The sequence below is a fragment of the Mizuhopecten yessoensis genome, unplaced genomic scaffold (genome assembly GCF_002113885.1).
Source record: "Mizuhopecten yessoensis strain PY_sf001 unplaced genomic scaffold, ASM211388v2 scaffold11179, whole genome shotgun sequence".
NCBI lineage: Eukaryota > Metazoa > Mollusca > Bivalvia > Pectinida > Pectinidae > Mizuhopecten > Mizuhopecten yessoensis.
Genome location: NW_018408919.1, coordinates 1620009 through 1644175, shown reverse-complemented (window position 1 = coordinate 1644175; position 24167 = coordinate 1620009). Strand labels below are relative to the sequence as shown.

The 24167-nt window shown below is 38.2% G+C and overlaps 1 protein-coding gene across 1 annotated transcript in view; it reads right to left on the bottom strand.

The window, feature by feature from the left end:
* Positions 1–1592: 1592 nt before the first annotated feature.
* LOC110440354 overlaps positions 1593–24167 on the bottom strand; it is a 40066-nt gene continuing 17491 nt past the window's right edge. The window contains exons 11-19 of the mRNA XM_021483374.1: positions 22208–22407; positions 20188–20298; positions 18914–19096; positions 16714–16877; positions 13647–13772; positions 13124–13285; positions 10937–11095; positions 6872–6954; positions 1593–5512 (exon numbers count right to left, since the gene is read on the bottom strand). Of these exons, the coding sequence (XP_021339049.1) occupies positions 5271–5512; positions 6872–6954; positions 10937–11095; positions 13124–13285; positions 13647–13772; positions 16714–16877; positions 18914–19096; positions 20188–20298; positions 22208–22407 (1430 nt within the window). The 3' untranslated portion in view covers positions 1593–5270. The remainder of the gene's footprint in view (positions 5513–6871; positions 6955–10936; positions 11096–13123; positions 13286–13646; positions 13773–16713; positions 16878–18913; positions 19097–20187; positions 20299–22207; positions 22408–24167) is intronic.

Genomic DNA, 24167 nt, shown 5'->3' with positions numbered 1-24167 from the left:
TTTATGCTGGGATGAAAGTGATATCTCAATAACAGAGCCATGGATGATAATATAAATATTACCAGAACAGACACCGGATAATCCTCTAATGGGATTCCAATGGGTAATGATGTAACATGAAAAACTTACTGAAAGTCACTGTATATAGTGAAAACCACTTCCATGTATATAATGTATATCACAGGAAAAAACTGTTATGTTGCCACCATTGTCCCAGTAAAACAGCTGCTTTATAAAAGAAATTGGTGACATATCCTCTAAAAACCACATAGAAGAATATTTAAGAAACAAAAGGCATTATGTCATGGTTTCAGTGTATTCAAAACATTCAATCAGAAATACAGTTAAACAATTTGAATAAAATATATATAGATATGATATGTAAAAGATATCAAAATAAAAGAGATTTTACAAAAGACAGACAACAATACAAAAACAGTCAAACTCTCCAAAATCAGGACACTTCAAATTACTGATTTAACCCTTTCATCCCCTATGTAACTTAGTGGACTCTACCTTGCATTGATCTGGATGAGTCCATTATGGTCTACAGTGGCCAAAGGGTTAACTGATTTCATATTTATGTGTGAGTAACATTTTCTGGTATTAACTTTCTTTCTTTTATCTACTTTTTATGTTAAAATGAGAAAATGTGCAATACACACTATATATAAATGGCCCTTCAGGACCTCCATCCCACTGTCGCCTTTGGGCAGTGGTACAGGGATCCTTACAGCAACAATAAACTTGTCAACAAAGGCTTTGGTGTCTGATTGCTGCACACCAAGTGTTAAATATCATGGAAAGGTTAATGATATGCGCATCTTTTGGCCTTCAAAAGCACAGGTTTACAAAATCAACACAAGTTCTCTAATTCTGTATTGTTTACATCATCCACACTGATTTATCATTATCTTAAGCAATTTTCAACACTAATACATATTTAAGAAGTTTCTTTATAAAGAACCTGCACCACTCAAGAATAAAATATAATGCCCCCTTAGTCACTTGACCCCCAAGGAACCAAATAATCTCCTTTGGTAACATCACAGAAACCAGATCATCACAACCACTAACACCATGGTAACCAGACAGCTGTCCTCAGTAACACCAGAGAAACCAGATCATCACAACCACTAACACCATGGTAACCAGATAGCTGTCCTCAGTAACACCACAGAAATAGATCATTACAACCACTAACACCATGGTAACCAGATAGCTGACCTCAGTAACACCACAGAAACTAGATCATCACAACCACTAACACCATGGTAACCAGATAACTGTCCTCAGTAACACTACAGAAACCAGATCATCACAACCACTAACACCATGGTAACCAGGTAGCTGTCCCCAGTGACACCACAGAAACTATACCATCATAATCACTCACACCATGGTAACCATATAGCTGTCCTCAGTCACACCACAGAAACTAAATCATCATAATCACTAACACAATGGAAACCAGATAGCTGACCCCAGTAACACCACAGACACTAGATCATCATAATCTCTAACACCATGGTAAGCAGATAGCTGTCCCCAGTAACACCACAGAAATAGATCATTACAACCACTAACACCAGGGTAACCAGATAGCTGACCCCAGTAACACCACAGACACTAGATCATCATAATCACTAACACCATGGTAACCAGATAGCTGTCCTCAGTCACACCAGAGAAACTAGATCATCACAACCACTAACACCATGGTAACCAGATAGCTGTTCTCAGTAACACCAAAGAAACTAGACCATCATAATCACTAACACCATGGTAACCAGATAGCTGTCCTCAGTAACACCACAGAAACCAGATCATCACAACCACTAACACCATGGAAACCAGATAGCTGACCTCAGTAACACCACAGAAACTAGACCATCATAATCACTAACACCATGGTAACCAGATAGCTGTCTTCAGTAACACCACAGAAACCAGATCATCACAACCACTAACACCATGGTAACCAGATAGCTGTCCTCAGTAACACCACAGAAACTAGATCATCATAATCACTAACACCATGGTAACCAGATAGCTTTCCTCAGTTACATCACAGAAACCAGATCATCATAATCACTAACACCATGGTAACCAGATAGCTGTCCTCAGTAACACCACAGAAACTAGATCATCACAACCACTAAAACCATGGTAACCAGATAGCTGTCCTCAGTAACACCACAGAAATAGATCATTACAACCACTAACACTATGGTAACCAGATAGCTGTCCTCAGTAACACCACAGAAACTAGATCATCATAATCACTAACACCATGGTAACCAGATACCTGTCCTCAGTCACACCACAGAAACCAGATCATCACAATCACAAACACCATGGTAACCAGATAGCTGTCCTCAGTAACACCACAGAAACTAGATCTTCATAATCACTAACACCATGGTAACCAGATACCTGTACTCAGTCACACCACAGAAACCAGATCATCACAATCTCAAACACCATGGTAACCAGATAGCTGTCCTCAGTAACACCCCAGAAACCAGATCATCATAATCACTAACACCATGGTAACCAGATACCTGTCCTCAGTAACACCATAGAAACTAGATCATCACAACCACTAACACCATGGTAACCAGATAGCTGTCCTCAGTAACACCACAGAAACCAGATCATCACAACCACTAACACCATGGTAACCAGATAGCTGTCCTCAGTAACACCACAGAAACTAGATCATCACAACCACTAACACCATGGTAACCAGATAGCTGTCCTCAGTAACACCACAGAAACTAGATCATCACAACCACTAACACCATGGTAACCAGATAGCTGTCCTCAGTAACACCACAGAAACTAGATCATCACAACCACTAACACCATGGTAACCAGATAGCTGTCCTCAGTAACACCACAGAAACTAGATCATCACAACCACTAACACCATGGTAACCAGATAGCTGTCCTCAGTAACACCACAGAAACTAGATCATCACAACCACTAACACCATGGTAACCAGATAGCTGTCCTCAGTAACACCACAGAAACTAGATCATCACAACCACTAACACCATGGTAACCAGATAGCTGTCCTCAGTAACACCACAGAAACTAGATCATCACAACCACTAACACCATGGTAACCAGATAGCTGTCCTCAGTAACACCACAGAAACTAGATCATCACAACCACTAACACCATGGTAACCAGATAGCTGTCCTCAGTAACACCACAGAAACTAGATCATCACAACCACTAACACCATGGTAACCAGATAGCTGTCCTCAGTAACACCACAGAAACTAGATCATCACAACCACTAACACCATGGTAACCAGATAGCTGTCCTCAGTAACACCACAGAAACTAGATCATCACAACCACTAACACCATGGTAACCAGATAGCTGTCCTCAGTAACACCACAGAAACTAGATCATCACAACCACTAACACCATGGTAACCAGATAGCTGTCCTCAGTAACACCACAGAAACTAGATCATCACAACCACTAACACCATGGTAACCAGATAGCTGTCCTCAGTAACACCACAGAAACTAGATCATCACAACCACTAACACCATGGTAACCAGATAGCTGTCCTCAGTAACACCACAGAAACTAGATCATCACAACCACTAACACCATGGTAACCAGATAGCTGTCCTCAGTAACACCACAGAAACTAGATCATCACAACCACTAACACCATGGTAACCAGATAGCTGTCCTCAGTAACACCACAGAAACTAGATCATCACAACCACTAACACCATGGTAACCAGATAGCTGTCCTCAGTAACACCACAGAAACTAGATCATCACAACCACTAACACCATGGTAACCAGATAGCTGTCCTCAGTAACACCACAGAAACTAGATCATCACAACCACTAACACCATGGTAACCAGATAGCTGTCCTCAGTAACACCACAGAAACTAGATCATCACAACCACTAACACCATGGTAACCAGATAGCTGTCCTCAGTAACACCACAGAAACTAGATCATCACAACCACTAACACCATGGTAACCAGATAGCTGTCCTCAGTAACACCACAGAAACTAGATCATCACAACCACTAACACCATGGTAACCAGATAGCTGTCCTCAGTAACACCACAGAAACTAGATCATCACAACCACTAACACCATGGTAACCAGATAGCTGTCCTCAGTAACACCACAGAAACTAGATCATCACAACCACTAACACCATGGTAACCAGATAGCTGTCCTCAGTAACACCACAGAAACTAGATCATCACAACCACTAACACCATGGTAACCAGATAGCTGTCCTCAGTAACACCACAGAAACTAGATCATCACAACCACTAACACCATGGTAACCAGATAGCTGTCCTCAGTAACACCACAGAAACTAGATCATCACAACCACTAACACCATGGTAACCAGATAGCTGTCCTCAGTAACACCACAGAAACTAGATCATCACAACCACTAACACCATGGTAACCAGATAGCTGTCCTCAGTAACACCACAGAAACTAGATCATCACAACCACTAACACCATGGTAACCAGATAGCTGTCCTCAGTAACACCACAGAAACCAGATCATCACAACCACTAACACCATGGTAACCAGATAGCTGTCCTCAGTAACACCACAGAAACCAGATCATCACAACCACTAACACCATGGTAACCAGATAGCTGTCCTCAGTAACACCACAGAAACCAGATCATCACAACCACTAACACCATGGTAACCAGATAGCTGTCCTCAGTAACACCACAGAAACTAGATATTGTATACTGGAAAACTCCAGTGTTAATTTAGTCCTTCACCTCTAATCACTGCACATGGTACGTTTTGTTCTAATATCAGTGAGGTTTTACAGGCTGTTTCCCCTAGCTAAAAAGTGTCCTATTTTCCCTAAACGACCAAAAACTGAGGAATTTATAGGAATATATTCCTAATTTCAATAAAAATATTGCCATATTTTCCCAATTTATAAAGGAACAGGCTGTTGGAAAATTCATTTTTATGATATATTCTCCTTCATTACAAAGAATGAATAGGGCCAAACATTCTAATTGCAGTCAACACGTTTTTGTAGAACATAGTATACAATAATAACCATATTGTATATCATACCACAGAAACCAGATAATTGTCAACATCATGGAAACAGCATAATCTCTACCACAGAAAGTGGACAATCTTCATCAGTGACACCACAGAAGCTGAAAAGCCACAAGACTTGTCAAGTTTATCACATGCCTTCTTTTGGCGGTATCGTACACTCAGTCTAGGCAGATACACAAGATTCCGTCATGTCCATCTCTCATGTATATATGCCACGCCTTTTTGTCTGACTCCGCCCCTTCAGTACTGACGGGTAGCATGAGAGGGAGAAATGAGCGCGGCCCTTCACCAAGACCAGGTAGGAGCCCTCGTAATCGGCCATGGTAGTCGAACTGGTACAGCGTCTCTCTAGGGAAGTTGTTCAATGTCACATGCTGGGTAACAGATACCAGAACACCCGCTGCAAAAATACCAAGATATATTCTATATTCAGTAAGATATTCGAAAGTTATGTTCTGGACAAGCATTATGTAAGTTTGACCCATCGTCTAAACTTTGAACATCCATGAGCACATGGGTGGCATTTTTTAACACTGTCTAGTCTAGATGTATGCCTTTATAAAATTGAACAAGAGTTCCGCGAAGCGGTACATGATACGCCTGTCAGATGTTGAATGAGCAGTTTGCCACAAAGGGCCAAAAGTGCAAAAAGTGCAAAGTGCCAAAACACATCCTGTCAATCAACGGGCGTATAAAAATGATATTCATTGGTTTTGATATATGGAGTCTAGACAAGGAACAGACACATGCTACAATGTATTACAGTAATGGCTAGGAAACCAAATGGAACACTTATGGGACTGACAATACAGACATGCTGGTGAATCTTACTTCATTTGGTTTTGATATATAGGCAGTTTTCAGGCCAGGCAATACAAGGTCTTGTATTTTGCACTTTTATAATACAAGATGTTTAATTACCCCAGTAGCAAGAATTCCTGTTGGCTGGAACTCATTGGAGTTCTCATTTTACTGATTAAATTGATGAATTGAAACAAAACAAGCTCCATTCATTTTAATGCTTTATTTGCCACAGTTATGTAACACCATTTTCCCAACCTGAATGTATTTCTGTATGCCATAATTGGAATTGAAACAAAAATGAGTTCTTAATTAACACTTCCGCACCATTTTTCGCTTTGGTAGATATATAATAAAGATAATACTGCACATGTATGAGTTTTTTTATTACATAAATGGATATATTTCACTTCCATTAAAGCTCTCTCTTGAAATTTATCCATATGCCAAATGTACTCATGAAATCTAAGACAACAGGTGAACAAATATGGGTGGTATTATAATGCTTACATATACAATGTTAAGGATACCGGTCCCACTAAACTGGGTTTTTTCGTATATACAGTAGACGCCTCCCCTTAATTTTTTTTGGGGGATAAAACTAAAGCCCAGTTTGGCCAGGAAACTTCCATTGACCAGGTAGCTCAATCAGTTACAGAGACAGTATAAAATAGTGTAACAGTCTGTTAGGACCGTGGTACGAATCCCCTATAGTCCCACTGAATTTTTTTTACAATATAACACTATTGTTGATTATTTACATTTTTATTTCGTCTCTATTATCTTTCCTAAAAGTCCTGTAAGGTATGGTTTTCTTTTCAGCTATGATTTATCAAAGCTATATATAGACATACTAGCAAAATCAGTTTCCGGTGCATACTGTATATATCCCAGAATTTGGCAGCGATACGAGGATCTATAATGTTGTCAAATGACATCAAAACAATACCATATTTACCAAGTGGGCTAAGGAAGCAGATATCCTTGGCATGGCCAGGCAATTCCACACACAGTATCATCTCGATGAACTCGGGTTCCTGGCTGAAGTTTAAACACACATGATACAATGAGACCACTTATTTCGACCAAAGAAGCATTTCACACTTGCATTTGGATTGATCTCTCTGGCGATATATGAGCATTTTAAAATTACACTTTCAGTTTTTCTTAGGTTATAGATTCCAGGTTTGTGTTACACTACATTAACATTTAGAAGTTTTCCAGACCTGTAAGTATTACATCAGGTTATAGATTCCAGGTTTGTGTTACAGTACATTAACATTTAGAAGTTTTCCAGACCTGTAAGTTTTACATCAGGTTATAGATTCCAGGTTTGTGTTACAGTACATTAACACTTAGAAGTTTTCCAGACCTGTAAGTTTTACATCAGGTTATAGATTCCAGGTTTGTGTTACAGTACATTAACAGTTAGAAGTTTTCCAGACCTGTAAGTTTTACATCAGGTTATAGATTCCAGGTTTGTGTTACAATACATTAACATTTAGAAGTTTTCCAGACCTGTAAGTTTTACATCAGGTTATAGATTCCAGGTTTGTGTTACAATACATTAACATTTAGAAGTTTTCCAGACCTGTAAGTTTTACATCAGGTTATAGATTCCAGGTTTGTGTTACAATACATTAACATTTAGAAGTTTTCCAGACCTGTAAGTTTTACATCAGGTTATAGATTCCAGGTTTGTGTTACAATACATTAACATTTAGAAGTTTTCCAGACCTGTAAGTTTTACATCAGGTTATAGATTCCAGGTTTGTGTTACAATACATTAACATTTAGAAGTTTTCCAGACCTGTAAGTTTTACATCAGGTTATAGATTCCAGGTTTGTGTTACAATACATTAACATTTAGAAGTTTTCCAGACCTGTAAGTTTTACATCAGGTTATAGATTCCAGGTTTGTGTTACAATACATTAACATTTAGAAGTTTTCCAGACCTGTAAGTTTTACATCAGGTTATAGATTCCAGGTTTGTGTTACAATACATTAACATTTAGAAGTTTTCCAGACCTGTAAGTTTTACATCAGGTTATAGATTCCAGGTTTGTGTTACAATACATTAACATTTAGAAGTTTTCCAGACCTGTAAGTTTTACATCAGGTTATAGATTCCAGGTTTGTGTTACAATACATTAACATTTAGAAGTTTTCCAGACCTGTAAGTTTTACATCAGGTTATAGATTCCAGGTTTGTGTTACAATACATTAACATTTAGAAGTTTTCCAGACCTGTAAGTTTTACATCAGGTTATAGATTCCAGGTTTGTGTTACAATACATTAACATTTAGAAGTTTTCCAGACCTGTAAGTTTTACATCAGGTTATAGATTCCAGGTTTGTGTTACAATACATTAACATTTAGAAGTTTTCCAGACCTGTAAGTTTTACATCAGGTTATAGATTCCAGGTTTGTGTTACAATACATTAACATTTAGAAGTTTTCCAGACCTGTAAGTTTTACATCAGGTTATAGATTCCAGGTTTGTGTTACAATACATTAACATTTAGAAGTTTTCCAGACCTGTAAGTTTTACATCAGGTTATAGATTCCAGGTTTGTGTTACAATACATTAACATTTAGAAGTTTTCCAGACCTGTAAGTTTTACATCAGGTTATAGATTCCAGGTTTGTGTTACAATACATTAACATTTAGAAGTTTTCCAGACCTGTAAGTTTTACATCAGGTTATAGATTCCAGGTTTGTGTTACAATACATTAACATTTAGAAGTTTTCCAGACCTGTAAGTTTTACATCAGGTTATAGATTCCAGGTTTGTGTTACAATACATTAACATTTAGAAGTTTTCCAGACCTGTAAGTTTTACATCAGGTTATAGATTCCAGGTTTGTGTTACAATACATTAACATTTAGAAGTTTTCCAGACCTGTAAGTTTTACATCAGGTTATAGATTCCAGGTTTGTGTTACAATACATTAACATTTAGAAGTTTTCCAGACCTGTAAGTTTTACATCAGGTTATAGATTCCAGGTTTGTGTTACAATACATTAACATTTAGAAGTTTTCCAGACCTGTAAGTTTTACATCAGGTTATAGATTCCAGGTTTGTGTTACAATACATTAACATTTAGAAGTTTTCCAGACCTGTAAGTTTTACATCAGGTTATAGATTCCAGGTTTGTGTTACAATACATTAACATTTAGAAGTTTTCCAGACCTGTAAGTTTTACATCAGGTTATAGATTCCAGGTTTGTGTTACAATACATTAACATTTAGAAGTTTTCCAGACCTGTAAGTTTTACATCAGGTTATAGATTCCAGGTTTGTGTTACAATACATTAACATTTAGAAGTTTTCCAGACCTGTAAGTTTTACATCAGGTTATAGATTCCAGGTTTGTGTTACAATACATTAACATTTAGAAGTTTTCCAGACCTGTAAGTTTTACATCAGGTTATAGATTCCAGGTTTGTGTTACAATACATTAACATTTAGAAGTTTTCCAGACCTGTAAGTTTTACATCAGGTTATAGATTCCAGGTTTGTGTTACATTACATTAACATTTAGAAGTTTTCCAGACCTGTAAGTTTTACATCAGATTAAGTATGTGTGAATAGGAGTGTCTTGTGCTAACAAATCATATAACGTCACGCTACAATATATAATCATGACAATTTTGACAATTTTTCTGTGATTTTTAGTAACCCAAATCTTATATGGTTTCTTGATTCTTGACATTTTAGGAAAAGTTTTGATTCTAAATAATTTCATTTTAAAAGTAAAATGCTTATAAACTCTTTGTGCGTTTAAATCTATTTATTAGCCGTGATTAATTACCAAATTAGTACACCATATCACAGGCTATATGAAACTTGTTTTTATTTCTACTAGTTGATCTGCCATTGCAACAAAACTCATTGCTTTTATAAATACCATACTGAATTACAATTGTATATTTACACTTTTATAGCATTTGGTTATAAAGACGAGAAATCAACATTTAAACATGCTTATAATTAACCCCTTCAAAATTCTCCAAAATATTTGTCGACATACAATGTACATTGTTTTATCTGGTTTTCTGACATGTTTACTTTGAAGCCATGGTATACTCTTAAAATACCACCAAAAGATTATTTTTTTTTGTGGAAAGGCAGATAAATACCTGTTTTGTTATACCATTAGAGGAAAAAACACCAAATTTAATTTCAAAGTACTATTCAAACCATTTTCTGACCGTGTACCAATTGGGGAAGCTTACCAATTGTGGTAGCGTGATGTTACAGTATACATGATGACCAAAGAGTTTTGAGTCCTGTAAACCCTTCTCTTCTGTGTAGTATATTACTATATAATATAATATGCCCACCATCGTACCATCTTTATCAGTTCTATGTCAGTTTAATCTTTTCTCTTATCTGTTTGATCACTTTGCCTGTCCGCCATTTTGTTCAATATTTTAATCAACCTCAATAGTTATCATGCATATAACTAAAAACCAAGGGGAACCTGCATATCAAATTTGAGAAAGATTCCTCCAGTACATTATGAGAAATAGTGATAACAAACTTAAACTGAAACAAAATGACTGACTGTCCCCATCTTGGTTTTCAGATCAGTCAAAAAAATTGATATGCATAACTAAGAATCAAAAGTGAAACTTGAGAAAGATCCCTCCAATACTTTTTGAGAAAAAGGGCTAACAAACTTTAACTCCAAAATTAAAGATGGCTGGCTGTCAGCCATCTTGGTTTTGTGATAGTTCCAAAAAAGGTAAAAAAAATGACCATGGGGAACCTTTGAGAAAGATCCCTCCTGTACTTTCTGATAAATAGTGCTAACAACAATTGTTTAAGGTTGGACGGATAACGGACAGACCACGGAGGAAGGGTGATCTGATTATGGTGGTCTAAAAAGTTAACTTCTAAGTTGTACAGCCATAGGGAACCAATTAAGTGAGGCTATGTTTGACCTCCGTGTAAACCTGTGTTTGAGACTGAAGTAAGGCCATGTAACATTTCGTCACTGTAAAAAAACTTACCACAATGGTATTTCCACGACAACCAAATGTGTGTCCAACGCTATGGCGACCTGGTTGCACTTGATCCCGGAGTCCTTAAGAATTTCCTTTTCTCCAATCACTTTTAAGTACTTCACTCTGTCTTTGCAATCTACTCCATTTTGTATTGACGGTGTGATCCTGTTATAAATGTAGATTAACAAATTAACATTATGACCTTGACATTTGACCTTCAGTTTCTGAAGTTTACATTTATGCTTATGTCTTGGTTTTTGTTAATTCATGTTTATTAACAAGAGGCCCAGAGGGCCTGTATCCCTCACCTGGATATCTAAGCAATCATGGCAAAATATTCTCCTAATGAGATACAAGGGAATAGGCCAGACCCCAAGGCCAATCCTTGTAGCATATCTGTATTTGATTTTTTATGCCCAGCAATTTTATGTATGGTTATGGGGTGGGGATCTCAACTGTTTCCAAGCTGTGACTCAGAAACTTTTTTTTGGCCCCACCCCTTAGCCCGGCGGGGGGGGGGGTCAGCCCCACCATTTGTACTATTTTGAATCCCTGCCTCCCAATGATGAATGCTTCCGACCAAATATGATCAATATCCATTGTATAGTTCTACGGAGGAAGTCGTTTATAGCAATATAGCCAAATTGCCCCCTTTTGGCCCAGCCCTCAGCCCCCTGGGGGGTCAGCCCCACCATTTGTACAATTTTGAATCCCCACCACCTAGGGACGCTTCCAGTCAAATATGGTTGATATCTATCTCTTAGTTCCAGAGAAGAAGTCGCTTAAAGTAATATAGCTAAATAACCCTTTTTGGCCCCGCCCCTCAGCTGCCACGGGGGTCAGCCACACCATTTGTACAATTTTGAATCCCTGCCTCCCATGAATGTTTCTGATTAAATATGATTGATATCCAGTGCATAGTTCTACAGAAGAAGTTGTTTGTAGCAATATAGCCAAAATGCCCCCTTTTGGCCCCGCTCCTCAGCCCCTTGGGGAGTCAGCCCAACCATTTGTACAATTTTGAATCCACACCACCTAGGGATGCTTTCAGTCAAATGTGGTTGATATCCATCTCTTAGTTCCAGAGGAGATGTCGCTTAAAGCAATATAGCCAAATCGCCCCCTTTTTGCCCTGCCCCTCAGCCCCCTGGGGGGTCAGCCCCACCATGTGTACAATTTTGAATCCCTACCACCTAGGGATGCTTCCAGTCAAATTTAGTTAAATTCCAATCAGTGGTTAAGAAGAAGAAGTTGTTTAAAGAAATTGTTGACGGACGGACGACGGACGCAACGGTATGGCTTAAGCTCACCTTGGTCCTTCGGACCTGGTGAGCTAAAAAGGAGACTTTCATGAATTTAAATCTTTTCAGGGATAACTTCTATCGGTCATGAGTTGGACCTATAGATATCCAGCAATCCTTATTTGTACAAACGCACTGTAGTTCCTGTTCCAATCGAAAGGTAAAATTCACAAGAGCTCCTTTAACATAATAAAGAATAATAACAGCAGCTCAACACCATGGTTTCTGATCTCTACAGTCTACCTGTGTCTTGGAAGCTATATTATGTAGATTGTAGAGATCAAAACCCGTTCTTGTGGTGTTCAGCATCCATTATTATTCTTTATCAGTCCCAAAATCGAATCCTTTTAATCAACATGCTACTCGCATAAATTTTAGCCAAAATTTCTTGTGATGTTGAGCATCTTTCCTTATTCTTTATCAGTCAGGAAAACGAATCCGCTCAATCACCAAGCTATGATAATAAATAATAGTAATAATTTGAGGTTCTTAATCATATACCACTATATCACAACCTAGTTAATTTGTAGGTCGTCCGAAAGGGTGAAAGCGGTTCACAAATTATTATCTGTGGTTATTGGGCCTTTGCAACCAGCCAATATCTTTTTCAGCTTCCTGGGAAGCATATAGCTGGTACTGCCATTTCGGCACTCACAGCTAGCATTCCAGCACTGCCTAACTACGTACTCATTTACAGCTGAGTAACCTGGAACAAGTAGAGTGAAGTATCTTGACTCAAACCAGCAACCCTTTGGTCACGAGCCCAGCGACCTACCACTAAACTACCGTGCTTCACAAAGACATAATTTGCAAAAAGCATATGCATCATTCACTTAATACTGTGGTTTTCTGACCTTCTTTCCCACACAATGATGATACATCGAAAACTTACTGGTCGCTAATCAGCACTTCTAGGGGAAGAAAACTGATGGAATCTGCGAAAATGAGTGTTTCTGTGGTTGTCATGATGGTGACGTTTCGACAGACAACCATTTTGTCTACAAAGGGGAAATGATCCACAATCGTCCCAAACCCATTCAAATGTGTGGTCAACCTACAAATATATCGGAAATATTATGTTAAAACAAACTGAAAACTGAACATTTTGTCCAACAAAAAAAACACCATCACGTACAATATTAATGTACCTGGTAATACAGGTCATTATTACCCCTTTGAGAAAAATCTAGGAATCTGATTGGTTAAAAGTGTACAGTGTACCAAACCGCATTCGTGATTCTCAGCAGTAATACGGTGGAATCACGTGATTTTACAAGGGGTATACATGCAATTATAATCCTCCTGTAAACATTTAGTATGGTTTGACTGTGAAATTAACCTGCTATTGATTACCTGTAATATCAACTCTCCTGTTATAAAAAAAACTTTAATTACAGTGTACCTGTATAATTTACCTGCTGTCTTTGTTGACGTAGTACACCTGGTTTCTGTACACTTGCGGTAAGCCACACTCCAAATCAACTTCATCGAGATGTACTATTTCATATTCTTCTGCAAACTTGTCATAGTAAATCACCTCACTGAAATACAATGGTTTTACGACTTAAACAATACATATTAGGTCTTGTACCGAGAAGTATAACAAGAGGCCCAGAGGGCCTGTATCGCTCACCTGGATACCTAAGCAATCATGGCAAACTATTCTCCAAATGAGATCAACGGAATATGCCAGACCCCAAGGCCACTCCTTGTAGCATAGCTATATTAGATTTTTCACGCACAGCAATTATATGTATGGTTATGGGGTGGGGATCTTACCTAGTTTCTGAGTCACAGATAGGATAATCTTTTTATAACAGGAGAGTTGATATTACAGGTATATCACGTAAACATTATCATACAAGCATAACAAATTATTATTATAACACCAATAATTTGTTATGCTTGTATGATAATGTTTACGTGATATACCTGTAATATCAACTCTCCTGTTATAAAAAGATTATCCTATCTGTGACTCAGAAACTAGGTCCCTAGGGGTTCGGTCAGACCCCAGGGTCTATTCTGATATCATGATTGCAATCGTCTCTTTATGCGAAGCATTTGTATATATAGTTTTGGGGTGGGGATCTCAACCTTTTAAAGTTATGGCCCAGGGACTATGTCTCGAAGGGTGGGGCCAGACCCTAGGGACATCCTAGAAGCAAATGTGCATTCTTCTCTTTATACTCAGCAATTGTATATATGGTTATATGGTGGGGATCTCAACCATTTCCAAGTAATGCATTTTATTGGCCCCACCCTTTAGCCCGGGGGGTCAGCCCCACCATTTGTAAAATTTTGAATCCCTGCCTCCCATGAATACTTCCGACCAAATATGATCAATATCCATGGCATAGTTCTGCAGAAGGAGTCATTTTTAGCAATATAACCAAATTGCCCCCTTTTAGTGCCGCCCCTCAGCCCCCTGGGGGGTCAGCCCAACCGTTTGTACAATTTTTAATCGCCATCACCTAGGGATGCTTCCAGTCAAATATGGTTGATATCCACTTCTTAGTTCCAGAGAAGAAGTCGCTTAAAGCAGTATAGCCAAATACCCTTTTTGGCCCTGCCCCTCAGCCCCCTGGGGGGTCAGCCACACCATTTTGTACAATTTTAAATCCCTGCCTCCCAGGAATGCTTTTGATCAAATATGATTGATATCCAGTGCACAGTTCTACAGAAGAAGTCTTTTGTAGCAATATAGCCAAATTGCCCCCTTTTGGCCCCGCCCCTTAGCCCCCTGGGGAGTCAGCCCAACCATTTGTACAATTTTAAATCACCATCACCTATGGATGCTTCAAGTCAAATATGGTAGATATCCACTTCTTAGTTCCAAAGAAGAAGTCGCTTTAAGCAGTATAGCCAAATACTCTTTTTGGCCCTGCCCCTCAGCCCCCTGGGGGATCAGCCACACCATTTGTACAATTTTAAATCCCTGCCTCCTAGGAATGCTTTTGATCAAATGTGATTGATATCCAGTGCACTGTTTTACAGAAGAAGTCGTTTAAAGAAATCCTTTGGACCAGGTGAGCTAATAATGAGACCCAAAAACATAAATATACCTTTCAGGTATTTCAGGTAACATGACTGTAAAAAATGGGGTAGCTTGGTAGGGATTTTCTTTGTAAGGGGCAGGGACGGGGAGCTTATTTTAAAAATAACAAAAATCACCAAACAGAGATATTCAGACCAATTGTTTTCATTTTTTATTATATTTTAGTACATTTAAATTGGTTTTGATACCTGCCTTAGATACTTATGATTTTTGACATGTTTGTATGGGACATTTAAGCACATTCGAGGATCGGTCGGGGTACCTGAAAGATACATTTTTATTTTTTGGCTTTACTGTATGAGAGGCACTGGATCTAAATAAACAAACCTACATTTTGTATATAGGTATGGAAGAAAAGCTAGTTATGTCCCTATAACTACCATCACTTCATGGGTTAAATTGAATTCACTACATTACTGAACAGTATCCTTGTAAACATTGTGTGTAATAACAGTCAGATATTATGACCATTAAAGTGTAGCGAACTGTACTAGGTCGATCGGCTGTGACCAGGTAGCTCAATTGGTAGAGCAACCATCTAGAGTTCAGAGGGTCCCAGGTTCGAATCCAGGTCTGGCCTCGCATTTTTTCTCTCCCATTACAGTGGTGCCCGAGACCAACCCTTGTTTCAATTAAGTATTTGGTGTATTTTTGGCAAGGGGATACCCAAACCAGGGTTGTAAATAGTTGTGTCTTCAGGGGCGAAGACAAAGAAAAAGGATGGAGGAATGTAGCGGAACTGGACTGGGTCTATTGTTGGCGACCAGGTAGCTCAGTTGGTAGAGCATCCGTCTAGTGTCGGAGGGTCCCAAGTTTGAATCTGGTCTGGCCGTGCATTTTTCCTCTCCTGTTATAAAAAGATTATCCTATTTTTCTTTCAAATACCTTGTTTCTCAAGGATTCCTGTACCCACCCAAAAAACTATAATTATGCACTGGAAATTGTTTTAATCTAACATGACTTAAGCTTTGTTAAATCAATTGTGAGAAGAAAAACATACCGTCTGGGATGTTTTTATGAAAATAATATAAAAGGAATAAATAACCTACAAAGAAGCTGTAGAACATTGTTTTGATTGTAAAATTTAAGCAGGGCAAGATACGAACCTCAATGTTTTGCCTACCGTAGGGCCGGCTCCTTATTGTTTTTTTAGAAAATGTCTGTAAGACATGAATGGGCCATCACTATGTGAAATTAGTTTCCGTGTTTGATGTTTTATAAATAGTTACAACCACTTTGTTCACGCACGGGACGGGACGGACGGCATCACTATATGCCCCCCCCCCCCCCCCCCCCCCCCCCCCCCCCCCCCCATTTTATCACAGGGGCATAAAAACTCCTTTACAACTAAGACTTGTTTCATTTATCAGTCACATCCGTGATAACATTTCATAGAAACATTTGAAAGTGTTTTGATAACATACTTGGCTGAAATGGAGACAGGTGCAAGGTCTGCGTGAGGCAAGATCAACGTCCTGGGTACATGATTTTCATCATTCCAGCTTAAATCCTCGGAAAAAAACCTTTGGTGGTTCCGGTGACATATTCTAGGTTCCGAGAATGTCTCCATAGATGAACAATCCACAAACTGTCAAAGAAAACAGACACAAAATTACATTTCACAACGAATATTAACAAAACCCCATCATTTCATGGGCTTACAATCCATCAAATACACATTTTTTCTATAGACAAGCGGCCAAGAGGCTAGGGCCTGTATCACTCACTGGATATTGAACCAAACATGGCAAAATATTCTTATTAACTATTTCACCCCTGAAGACACATTTGACCTCTTCCTTTTCAAAGGTTGGAATAGTTCATTATGATATTTCAGGGGTGAATGAGTTTATAGCAATATAGCATATAAATCTGCTGGAGTGTTTTTCTCCTCATACCCAAAATCTACATATACAGTTGTACAGTGGTACATAAACATCCTATTCCTATGGTGTACCTGTGTAATGTACCTGCTGTTTTGGTCTACATAGTACACCTTGTTTCTATACACCTGTGAAATATATATAAAAACCATGAAAGAAGTTATATTTTCAACTCATATTGATCACTCTTGTTGGCCCGGATGTTAGTGTGTGGGGGGGGTCTAAGTGTGGGCAGAAAACGGAGTACTAAGAGAAAACCAATGTGGCAGGGCAGTTGACCCGGGCCCATACCTTTTCACATCTGATCGGGAAATCGAACCCCGACCGCCTTGTTGAAAGGCAAGTTGCTATCCACTTCACCCTGTGGTATGCTACATTCCAATTTTAGTTTAGAGAGACATACGCTATCATATTCATGTCCAAACTTGCATTGTCATAGTAAGTAACCTTACTGAAATGATTTTATGCCCACAGCCACATATATTGTTTTAGGGAGGTTATCTCAATCAGTTAGACCCAAAGACTACTTTGAAATCATTCATTTCCATGGGGATATTAATTTCATTGATTTCGTAGGTAATCTTCATCCACGAAGTAATTACAAGTCTAATATTCCGTCTTTGCGTATTGCAGAGTTATCTTCTCTCGTGAGCAGGGATTGATTGTTACTCCATTGATTTGTGTGAGAAAATTACGTCGTTTTCTCAAAAATTGATGACGTTACTCTCACAAACAAATGACGTAACAATCAATACCTGCTCACAAGAGAAGATAACTCTGCAATACGCAAAGACGGAATAAAGTAAGTCTACGTTTGAGTGAGTTCTTGTAATCTTCAAATTCATGCACCAACAAAAAGGTGTTTTGTCAGGAATCCACGAAATTTTGGCCCATTAACGAAAATATCTGATTTCACAGAAGGTCTCAACTGGCAATCGTCATAAGTGTAATCCTACACCCCTTTCTCACCCTGGACAGCTCCATCTTACACTCAGGGAAATGAGAGAAAAATGTATTATCCTTATTGTAGGGAAACATGATTTTTTGTTTCTCAGAGATTAACAATGTTTCACTAGGGTGAAGCCGGAGTTTGACATGATTTATTTTGCAGAAACAAAGAATTGTGTTTCCGTTCCACAAGGGCAATTAATATTTTATAATGCCAAAATAACAATAATCCAATCGTAAAGATGACCAGGTTGACGCGCAGTTGTTGTCGTCTGCTTCAGTCATTCGGAATTTGGTTGCAGTGACTCTGCCCTTTTTTGTGGAGAAGGTCCAAATAAGGGAAATATGGTCTGGGAATCACAAGCACACAAGGTTGACATGATGCTATATTGCCATATCATATTATCAATATCATTGAATAAGACATGTTGTTATAAAGACAAGGTATAATAGAAATTATAATACTGCTAGATATTTGCTCGTCGGAACTTGCAAAATCTTAAGTATTACTAAATGGGTGGTGAGGGGCAGAGTGGATAGCGCACTTGTCTTTCACCGAGGTAAATGGGGTTCAATTCCCCGATAGAATGTGAAAAGGTTTAGGGTCACCTGCCCAGCCACGTGGATTTTCTCAAGGTATTCCGGTTTCCTCTCACACTAAGACCCCCGCACGCTAACATCTGGGCCAACAAGAGTGATTAATATAAGTTGAAATAACTTGTTTCATAAATTATTGTAAAATAAATAAAGTTTAATTTTATTTTATATCTTATATATTGTATATATTATTTACCATGAGACACATGTGAGTGGGAATCTGGCCATCAGGGTAAGACATGGGGATAACTAGGGTGCTGGAGAATCGAGCCGGAGTCTTCACACTGCAGACGAAAGAATCAGGTAAGTATCTCAGGTTCACCTTGTCCGTTTTTCGCCTCTCGGATTGTATCACACGAGTAATGTATCGATCCATGTCCTACAGAAAAAGTCACATGTAAAAAATACTGAAGAATGTGGAAAACATTATATTTTCATGAACAATGACCTTAACCTTTGACCGATAAAAATTGTACAGAAATTGTCAAGGTTATTGGTGTTATAATAATAATTTGTTATGCTTGTATGATAATGTTTACGTGATATATAATACTGTAAAGTACTTTAATTTCGCGTGTCAAATTTGAGTGTTTTCCTACCTGGTACTTATTTGCAGGGTCTTAAATTCACACTGTGACTTTGTCAAAACAGACGTGCATAATCAAACTACTTACCTGTGCAGTAATTTAAGCTCAATGAGTCAGTGTGTATATAGTCGATTTGGTCATTCAAATTGTCATTTGTGTTGTAATTTAAAATGTGTTCATAAAATGTATTGAAAAAGAAAATGTGGGAATATATATGAAGAAAACAAAACCGTGTGTATTTTATGTGTTAATTAAATATGAAGAAAACTAAACTGTGTGTATTTTATGTGTAAATTAAATATCAAGAAAACAAAACCGTGTGTATTTTATGCGTAAACTAGATATGAAGTAAACAAAATCCTGTGTATTTTATGTGTGAATTAAATATAAAGAAAACAAAACCGTGTGTATTTTATGCGTAAATTAAATATGAAGTAAACAAAATCCTGTGTATTTTATGAGTGAATTAAATATAAAGAAAACGAAATAATCGATTCGGCTATACTGTAAGCATATTTGCGTAGCTGAATAGCGTGAATTCTGTACATATGTTAACAACTATTGTAACAGTGTAGCCGAATCAACATCAATTTGAGGACAACTCGTTCCCATTTTACACCTTTGTACATACGCTTCCCTGGTCATTTGTCTGATGAAGGTGACAGAGTACATACCATACTAGTCATTGAAACGTCACATAGAAACACTTACTGGTTATGTAACAAGAAAATTTTCAAATACCTTTGACATGTTTCTGGACATAAATCATATGAGAACTTGGGCAATCTTTTTTTTAGCAAAATGACAGTAAATACATCATATGTGGTCAAAATCGTATTTTATACAGTGATACGTAAAGATAACACTAGTACTATATACTTACATTGGGTTTCATGAGTTTATTAGATTTGTAGCACTTTTCCAGGAGTTTCTTACATCTTTCATACTTTTCCTCATCAGAGATATACCTGCTGTATATATCTTTCTCCACACGCTGCAATATAAAGATTAATGAATAATATTTGAATGTTATTTTAGAATTGAAAAGTCAAAACAAACACAAAGAGAACAATATAAGCAATTTAGTATGTACAACAAAACAGGTCAGCAAGAGTTCTGTAACTATATCCCCACAGATGGGAACTATATCCCCACAGTCTGTAACTATATCCCCACTGTCTGTAACTATATATCCCCACAGACTGTGACTATATCCCCACAGTCTGTAACTATATCCCCACAGTCTGTAACTATATCCCCACAGTCTGTAACTATATCCCCACAGACTGTAACTATATCCACACAGTCTGTAACTATATCCCCACAGTCAGTAACTATATCCAAACAGTCTGTTACTATATCCCCTTTAGTCAATTTTTAGTAAGTGACCTTAACCTTGATCTTAGAAACTTTTGAAATCCCTGTTGAACATCTACATACAATTTATCATAGTCAATCATCATGATATCAGGAAATCTCCAGAAACGAAAGTGTGGACAGATGGACGAAATAACAGCATGACAGACGAAGGACCACAGACGAAGAGTGGTTTAAATAGCCCGCTATTAGATAATGGTCGGCTAAAAAATAATCTGTGACTAAAGGATTCTGGGAAATAAACCATTTTATCTAATCTGTTAAAATAAGGTTAAAAAAAAAAAAAATCAAAGCGCCTCTGGGGTTTGATCTGTAACCACTTTGTCCACTTCCTGTGCTTCCCCATGCGTGAAAGCCTTCTGGGAAATAGAGGCTGCATACTGTCTTCAAAAACATGATGGTCTATACGGTATCGGGATTTATTAGTTTACAAGTGAAATATCATGAATTCTCCATTTGATATAAACATATCGTTAATGTAGTGAAGATAAACGAAACATTATATCTTCACGAGTAAAAACTTCACTCTTATAGTATTGTCCAATCTGAACGGTACATTATATTCTCTGCGTAGATTTTCAAGTTTTTCAAGTTTAATTGAAGTGACGGCAGACTAACTGGTTGTGTTGTCTACCTTTGCAGCATACACAATTGTTTTTTACATAACTACACAATTAATATCATTTTTGTCTGGAAATCTTACCAGATAATACCAGCAAATGTCAAAATTGCAGTGAAAACCCATTCAAAATGGCGCTCCGTATTGTTGTCAAGTGTGACGTCATTACAACTTGGCGTCAAAAACTACGTTACACATTCCCGCGCTTTTCTGGTGTAGCAATATTTGGCACAGCGTGACGTGGAAAAAAATGAAAGAAATAGAAAATTTCATGGTTTTCCCGTTCAATACGATATCTTTTTTCACTTGTATAAATCGAATATGTGATAACAACCAAAATACCAGCGTTGTGCCAAAATGTGTTTTTGTAGCAATCTCAGTCGAGAAGTAATAACAATTATTCAAAGGGGCGGGGGCTATGATTGACGCTTTAACCTAGAAGATGGTTGATAATTTATCCAAAATAGTCAAATAGGTACATTGTCAAAAGAAATATTTGCAAAAATCGCTGCAATTTTGACAAACGGTATAAATGATCTTTTAGGTTAATCATCTTAAGTCCCGGCTTTTCTCTCTCAAAAGATGACGTTATTGCCAAATCATTGATATTTAGGCTTAAACGTGTGGTTAAAACTGTATATTTGCGTGCTGTGGGACAATTATTGAGTGACAATAGTGCAAAACGTAGGGATATTGAGCGTGATCGGAATATTCTGAACGACAAAATTAATGTCATTAATAATTTATATAATTATAATTAAATAGATTCAAGTATGCAGGATCTGTTCTCTTGTGGTTGATGGACTGCCAGTAAGTCATTTTCATAAAAAGGTTTGGTGTCCAGTAGCTTTGCTGCATTTTCTTGTTTTTTACAGAATACCCAAATAAAACCATATCATAGACTTACCTCATGCACAGAATCTTTGACCTTTTTACAAAGGTTTATCTTTGACCTTCGCCCATCTGCTCCAGTCCAGAAAAGCAGGTTGCTATCTAATTCAGATGGACTGGTGACAACCATAGCTGAGGAACGCAAGAGGTGCACCTTGTTTCCACGGTGATCGCAGTACAGCTCCACAGGGGTGGGCATCAAGGTGGGCCCATTCGCTAACAAAGATAGGTAGAACATTGCTTTATGGATCATGAAAAATAAATACCTGATAATCAACAGTGATACAGTGATGAGTTGCATTAATTGTAGTAAACTTACTGCACATGCATTATCGAAACTGCTAATATTAAACATATACAACTATTGCTAGAATCATTCCTATTTATACATGTTTTCAAATGTTTCTTAAGGATCCCCGTACCACTGCCAAAAAACATTGTAGCTAAGTGTTGTAAGCTTTTTGTCCAGTATGATTATCACTTTGATAAATCATTTCAAAAAAGGAAACAATATTACGGGACTTTTATGAGAAATATTAACGATGAAAGAAACAAATTACATGTATAACCAACAACAGTGTAAACAAGAGATCCGCGAGGCGCCCACCATCGTACAGTACTAGTGTAAACAAGAGATCTGAGAGGCGCCCCCCATCGTACAGTGTAAACAAGAGATCTGAGAGGCGCCCACCATCATACAGTGTAAACAAGAGATCCGAGAGGCGCCCACCATCGTACAGTACTAGTGTAAACAAGAGAGCTGAGAGGCGCCCACCATCGTACAGTACTAGTGTAAACAAGAGAGCTGAGAGGCGCCCACCATCGTACAGTACTAGTGTAAACAAGAGAGCTGAGAGGCGCCCACCATCGTACAGTACTAGTGTAAACAAGAGATCTGAGAGGCGCCTACCATCGTACAGTGTAAACAAGAGATCTGAGAGGCGCCCACCATAGTACAGTGTAAACAAGAGATCTGAGAGGCGCCCACCATAGTACAGTGTAAACAAGAGATCTGAGAGGCGCCCACCATAGTACAGTGTAAACAAGAGATCTGAGAGGCGCCCACCAACGTACAGTGTAAACAAGAGATCTGAGAGGCGCCCACCAACGTACAGTGTAAACAAGAGATCTGAGAGGCGCCCACCATAGTACAGTGTAAACAAGAGATCTGAGAGGCGCCCACCAACGTACAGTGTAAACAAGAGATCTGAGAGGCGCCCACCAACGTACAGTGTAAACAAGAGATCTGAGAGGCGCCCACCAACGTACAGTGTAAACAAGAGATCTGAGAGGCGCCCACCATCGTCCAGTACTAGTGTAAACAAGAGATCCGCGAGGCGCCCACCAATGTACAGTACTAGTGTAAACAAGAGATCTGAGAGGCGCCCCCCATCGTACAGTGTAAACAAGAGATCTGAGAGGCGCCCACCAACGTACAGTGTAAACAAGAGATCCGCGAGGCGCCCACCATCATACAGTGTAAACAAGAGATCTGAGAGGCGCCCACCAACGTACAGTGTAAACAAGAGATCTGAGAGGCGCCCACCATAGTACAGTACTAGTGTAAACAAGAGATCCGCGAGGCGCCCACCATAGTACCATCTTCATTAGTTCTGTGTCAGTTTGATCTTTTCTCTTATCTGTTCGATCAGTTTGCCTATCCGTCATCTTAATCAATCTTTTGATCAACCTCAAAAGTTACCATGAGCAAGTATGATTTGATAAGCATAACTAAGAACAAGAGGAACTTTCATGTGAAATTTGAGAAAGATCACTCCAAAACGTTTTGAGCAATAAGGCTAAAAAAAATTTTTACTCCCAAATTCAATACAACCACCTGCTGACCATCTTGGTTTTCTAATCATCCCCAAAATTCAAAATGCAGACCTAAGAACCATTGGGAAACTTCATGTGAAATTTGAGAAAGACCACTCCTGATTATTCTGTGAAATAATACTAACAAACTTTCATTCTCA